This window comes from Strix uralensis, chromosome 16 (genome assembly GCF_047716275.1).
Source record: "Strix uralensis isolate ZFMK-TIS-50842 chromosome 16, bStrUra1, whole genome shotgun sequence".
NCBI lineage: Eukaryota > Metazoa > Chordata > Aves > Strigiformes > Strigidae > Strix > Strix uralensis.
The window spans coordinates 20,284,106-20,290,105 of record NC_133987.1 but is presented as its reverse complement, the minus strand read 5'-3'; the positions used below and the strand labels follow the sequence as shown (position 1 = coordinate 20,290,105).

The 6,000-nt window shown below is 42.2% G+C and overlaps 1 protein-coding gene across 10 annotated transcripts in view; it reads right to left on the bottom strand.

The window, feature by feature from the left end:
• Positions 1-477: 477 nt before the first annotated feature.
• The window catches only part of RBBP6 (RB binding protein 6, ubiquitin ligase), a 31,072-nt gene continuing 25,549 nt past the window's right edge, over positions 478-6,000 (bottom strand). For all 10 annotated transcript variants that reach the window (XM_074886442.1, XM_074886446.1, XM_074886444.1 and 7 more), the window contains 2 exons: positions 3,539-5,287; positions 478-2,469 (listed from right to left, as the gene is read on the bottom strand). In XM_074886442.1, the coding sequence (XP_074742543.1) occupies positions 900-2,469; positions 3,539-5,287 (3,319 nt within the window). In that variant the 3' untranslated portion in view covers positions 478-899. The remainder of the gene's footprint in view (positions 2,470-3,538; positions 5,288-6,000) is intronic.

The window sequence follows — 6,000 nt, the reverse complement described above, 5'->3', positions numbered from 1 at the left end:
TAGTTCTGTATCAGCTTCTATCTAAAAAACACAAACATCTTGGTGATCGGCACTGTTGAGAGAAAATACAGATTACAGGGCATCTTAAAGTGTACGTGTAAATGTTTGCCGGCAAGTGACAGCAGCTTTCTAAACACACTGGAACAACGCTGCGATGCGACAGCCTGCAACGTAACCTTGTTTTAAAACAGCCAGCACCAGCTGTTAACAGTGGCTGTATTTTTGGGGCCATCTACTACCTTTGACAATATAAAAACAAGCCTACTTGGCACATGAAAAAAGGGCCTCTTGGCAGTACCTCCCCACACTGCACCAAGTTCAAAGGATCTCAAGTCCTACCAGTCTTTTCCAAATTCAACCCACTGATGTTACTTTTTGTCTATCAGCCACCAGCAAGCGTTTATGGGCAGCTTTTTCCTGTCACTGGACTCTTCTCTGCTGATGTTCAGCTATCAGTGGAAATCTCATCACATGGGATAGTTTACTGAAAACTTTTTATTGTAATCAAAAAGTGACATAACAGGGCTGTAATGTATTCTGCAAATCATTCTGCTGATATTTTATAACTGATACCAGCTTCTTCTGCCAGGCAATTAAAAAAAAATTCAAATGTGAAAATTTTCACAGTACAGTAAACTCCACCCAAACTAATTAACGGTGGTTAAAAATAAGATGCCCCAGCAAAACCTTTCATGTTACATGGTCACAACTCACAATTCTGTACAAAATGTTCACTTTTATAAAGCTCTGATGTAAAAATCAAATAATCAAGCAGCAATATTTTAAGTGCAGCACAGGGTCTTTCATGTCATTATTTACAACGCTTGAATTCGTTTACATTTTAACAAAATTTAATACAGATGACTTAGGAATTAAGTCATTTTTTATTATCTGTCGTTCTATGTAGTGACAGATTTCACTTTTTGGTCATCTTTCTCTTTATCTTTGCTCTTCTTCGATTTTTTCTTCTTGTGTTTGTGTTTTTGGCTCTTTTCCAATTCCGTTTCGTTTCCAATGTGTTTCTTATGCTTCTTGTGTTTCTTATGCTTCTTGTGCTTCTTCTTCTCTTTTTTCTTTTTCTTTTTCTTGCTGTCTTGACTCTCTCCTGAGCTGGCACTGCTGCTGTGGCTTCGAGTCTGACTCTCTGAGGGGCTCTGGCTGCGGCTGCGGCTGACGCTGGGGCTGCTCTGACTCTGACTTCGGCTGGCCTCGGGCTGCTCAGCTGTGGCAGGTGCTGCCGTATCCTCTTTCACCTTATCAACAGCCTTTTCTTTCGGCTCTTTAGGATTCTTTCCTGCAGCTTCCTCCTCTTTTGCAGATACATTACTCTCGCTGTCACTCTCATTGTAGTCTGGTACAAACGCAGCCTCATCAGTCTCTCGAGTTAGATCAGAGGAGAGCCGTGAGGAGCTGCTTACCTGAGGCTTGGGCTTGACGACACTTTTATCGTTTTGTCCAGTCACGTTCTCCTTCTCATTTTTCACATCTGGTGACTCTTGTTTCAAAGGTGGTTTATTACCGCCTGGCTCTTTCTCTTTATTGCTCTTTACTTCTGGCAGGTGCTTCTCTTTCTCTTTTCCTGAATTTTTATCTGGAGGCTTGTGTTCCTCCAACGTGCGCTTGGAATCGTGAGCAGCTTTGTGATCTGACTGCTTCCGCTCACGCGGAGGACTGTAGCTGCTCCTTTTGGCATCTCCCACGCCCTTTTTGGACGGCTCCGCTCGTTCGTCTCTCGGCTTACTTTTCTGTACTGATGCAGACTCTCTGTTTCGAGAAGGGGAGTCTTTCCTCCTTGCTAATTCACTCTTTTCATCTCTACGCTTGGAACTAGAATGATCTCTGTTGCCATCGTGGTCAGACTTTTTGTCTCGGTTAGGAGTAAAGTCTTTAGCAGTGGATCCACGGCCAGTATCATGTTTCTCTGAAGATCTGCTGTCTTTGGAAGATTGAGAAATATTTTTTCCATTTCCTTGCTCAGTTGCACGTTCCGAGTGGTCTTTTTCTGGCTGAACACTGCTCTTTCTCTTCTCAGAAGAGTCCTTGTCTGACAAAGAATGATCCCGGTCTTTGGTTTTTCCTTTTTCATTCGACACGGAACTTTTTGAACTTTTTGCATCATGCTGGGAGCTTTCATAACTCACCTCTTTTGTAGCTTTCTGTGTTTTCTCCAAAGGCTCTGTCTCTTTTTCATTGTGTTTTACAGGGTTTGGTGGCTTAGCGCTCACATTTTTTATAACACTAGCAGGTTTTCCTACATTTGCAGGCACCTGGGTAGATTTAATGTCTTCCTCTTCAGACTCAAAGTCATCTTTATCCCACTTTGACTGAGGGACCTGGATCATAATAATGACATCTTCAGCAGGGGCTGTTATATCATTATTATATTCCTCCATGGTCTTAATGACAGTTCGTTTTGTATCTGGCTTTTCTTCAGTCTTTCTAACGGGGCTTCCTCCAGTAGAACTAGTGCTAAGAGGAAAAAAGCGTACATTAGTAACGGGTGAGATACACGCGCCGCCATCTTTTGTAACATTTTATAAAATGGCTTTTGTTTCAATTCTAAATCTTTGGCATTTTTTCAAAAGATGTTCAATTAAGGGAACAGACAAGAGAAAGGATGAGTCCACTAGCTAAGATTATGAGCAATCAATTAATTTAGTATCTTGCTACTATATATTTAATGAACAAAGACACAAGATTATCAGATTGGGGACTGTCTGATCTGGTAATTCCTTCATGTCCTATTTCTAACAGTGGCAGATAAATTAGATATACAGCCCTGTTTCAACATGTAAGCAAGCAAAGATGTATATACAAGCAAAGTTTTACCCTCATGAACCAGGGTTTTTCTCTAGAAACAGGTACGTTTTAAATAACTTCAGAATATCAGGACACTATCTTAAGTCTCCAGAGGCATCTTAAATGTTTTGAGTTTGCTTAGTCCTGCTTCTTTACACACTGAAATGTAAATAATAACAGCTCCACACTAGCCCACTTCCCCCCCCCCGCCACGTCACACAATACAGAAGACAGACCTCCAAAGTGAGTGCCAAAAAAAGCTGGCACTGAGCTGGAAGCAGCGTAGCTGTGTCAACACAGCACTGAGCTCAGAGCTAGTCAGTACAGGATGCTGGCAGCCAAGCTGCTGTTTCTGCAAGGGATAATTTCATGTCACACTGACAAAAGTACCTTCTGTAGACAGGACTGTTACCCTTGCCTTTGGCAGGGAGCTGGATTTGAAGGAAGACAGAGGGGACACCTCAGAGAGTCAACACGTAATGAGTAAGAACAGGGGAAAAAGGTCCCAGAAGTAAGGGTCAAACAACACGTCACCAATGAATTAACCTTAACAGCTTTCTGTGCAGTACAGACTGCTTGTTTTCTCTAACAAAATTTGATTTTGACCCAAGTACAGTTTAACAGAAAAGATCACAGATTATTCACTCATTTAGCACAGATTTCACTGTTCATTAGTCACCATGAAGAATTTTTCACTGAGGGGAGGAAAGAAAGAACAGGAAAAGAAACAATGAGGTACCTGGTGTAATCTACAAGAGTTGAACTAGATCCATCAGCTGCTGTTACTTTTCTTCTCACTTTTCCCTTCGCTTTTTCTTGTTTAACTTTGCTGCTGCTCGGCTCAGGTTTCTCAACAGGTTCTTTTGCAGGTGGCACATTTTCTCCACTCACAATCTTTTTGCCAGTTTCTCGGTTAAGTTTAATTTTTTTTGCCGGGTTGTTAAGAAAAGCAGATTTATCCTTTTCCGGAGTTCGCTCTCCTTTTTCGCCATCAGGCTCAGCCTTCCCCTTCGGTGATGTTTTTGATTCAGCAGTTTCTGGTTTAGAGGCCTTTACTGAAGTGGCTTCATGTTCTTTATCAACCTTTTCATCTGCTTTTCTTTTTCTCTTTTCAGGTTTTGCGTCAGAAGGTTTGCTTTTTTCAGCAGGTTTTTTTGACTTGTCCTCTTTGTTGGAGGGCTTCTCCGACTTGGTTTCTTTCGGATGGTCTTTCTTGGTCTTTTCCTCCTTGGCTGGTCTGGTTTCTGGGTGATCTTTTGTCACTTTTGGGTGAACTTTCCGTGGAGTACCAAGAGCCTTCTCATCCTTTTGAGAGGAAGACGTTTTAACACTGTCTGTCTTTGGCAACTCCTCCTTCACTTTTTTCACAGGAGGTTCCGTTCGAGGAGATTTTTCACGGTCGGTGTCCACCTTCTCTTGGGAAGCTTTAGCTGGTTTTATGATATTGTCTTTCTTAGGAGGAACAGCCACTTCTACTTTCCGCTTGGTCTTGTCAATTTTTGCTTTTGGCTTATCCTTCTCCTTTTTCTCCTTTTCAGACACAGGTTTGAAAGCAATAGAATCTGCTTCCATAGGCTCATCTCTCACAGGGGTGGCATCATCTCTGCTGGGGACCATGAACAGAGAGTCTGTTTTAACGTCTTCCGCTGTAACCGGCTCTCTTGGTTTTCTCACACCTTCTAGCAACTCGGCATTGGGAAATCCTTCATTCTCATCCCCTTTCCTTCTCTTCCGGTGTTTTTTATGTTTATTTCCTTTGCCATCTCCCAGGGGATTTTCCACCTCCTTCTCTTTTGATTTTGTAGGATCTTTGATGCCATGGCTCTCTCTTCCAGAAGGCTTTTCGGGGTAATTGCCAGCTATGTTACGGTTTCTGTGGCTCTGCCCAGCAGGATAATCCTCCCTACGTCCCCGAGCGTATGGTGAATTCTCTCGTCTGGTCCCAGGTGGGCCAAACCTATCCGGAGAAAAGTTCTCTCTGCTTACTGGAGGTCGAGGTTGAGTGCCAACAGCATAACCCTTGTAGAACTTCTCATACCATTCCCTATAGTTTCTCTCCCATTCTCTGTATCTTTCCTTCTCAAAGGGATCTCTAAAGTCAACAGATCGGCCATAGTAAGCTTTCATATCATAGGGTGGAACTTCTCTGTATCTGTTAAAATACTCCCTTTCTCCTTCCCCTTGAGGTATAGTCCGTTTAGTGGGAGACTGGCCTCTGAATACTGGAGACCTTGACCGTGAATGGTATCTTCTGTATGGGGGCGACCTTGACCTCGACCGGTGATAACCGTGTGACCTTGACCTAGAACGATAGTTACGACTCTTCCCTTTGCCTCTTCTGGGATATGGCGGTGATCGTGAGTAGGAACGAGAATGGGAACGACTAAATGATCGAGAATAGGAGCGAGAGCGGGAAGAACCTGATCTTGACTTGGAGTAGGTATACGAACTTCTAGAGTAAGATGAAGCACTATAGGGAGACTTGGACCTTAAAAAAAAAAAAAAAACAACACAAAAAAAATAAATGAAGTTAATTCAAAACAGTCACTCTCCCCAATATTTTTCCTCCCAAATTTGGTTTGGGTTTTTTTTCCTCTCCATATGCTTATGTCAAAGCTTCTTTCAGCTGCTGACATAATGCTACTGCAAATTGAAGAACTTGATAACATGTAAAAGTTTTTGCTTACAAGACAGAACAGCTGCTGCTTTGTTAGTGTAAAACATACAGGAAGGGTAAGTCTATTTCCACTCACTTCCACCACATGAGCTACCACAGCTTCTGATTGATTTAAGGTGGTGTACACTGGCCTCTACTGGTACGTGAACACACACATTTTTCACTACTCAGCAACTACATGCAGTGCAAATCATTTTTGTTGCAGTACGATGCAAAAAGAGCAAGTCTTAATGGCTACAGCGCAGTATCAAACATCAAGAAAACACGATTTAGCCTGAAGACAGTTAAGCTCACTTTCAGAAAGCCAGCTTAGTCTATTTAACTTCACTACTTATTTGGCAATTTGTATAGGATGCAAAATACTTGTACTGCAACCTTACGTACAGGATTATTTAATCGACACTTCTAGCCTGATGCCCTAGCTAAATTTTGCACATACCTCTAGCTCTAACGAAGGCTAGTGACCACATTTCAAGAAAAATCGTATCTAAAAGCTTCTTAACTCAGCCTCTAGCAATATGACT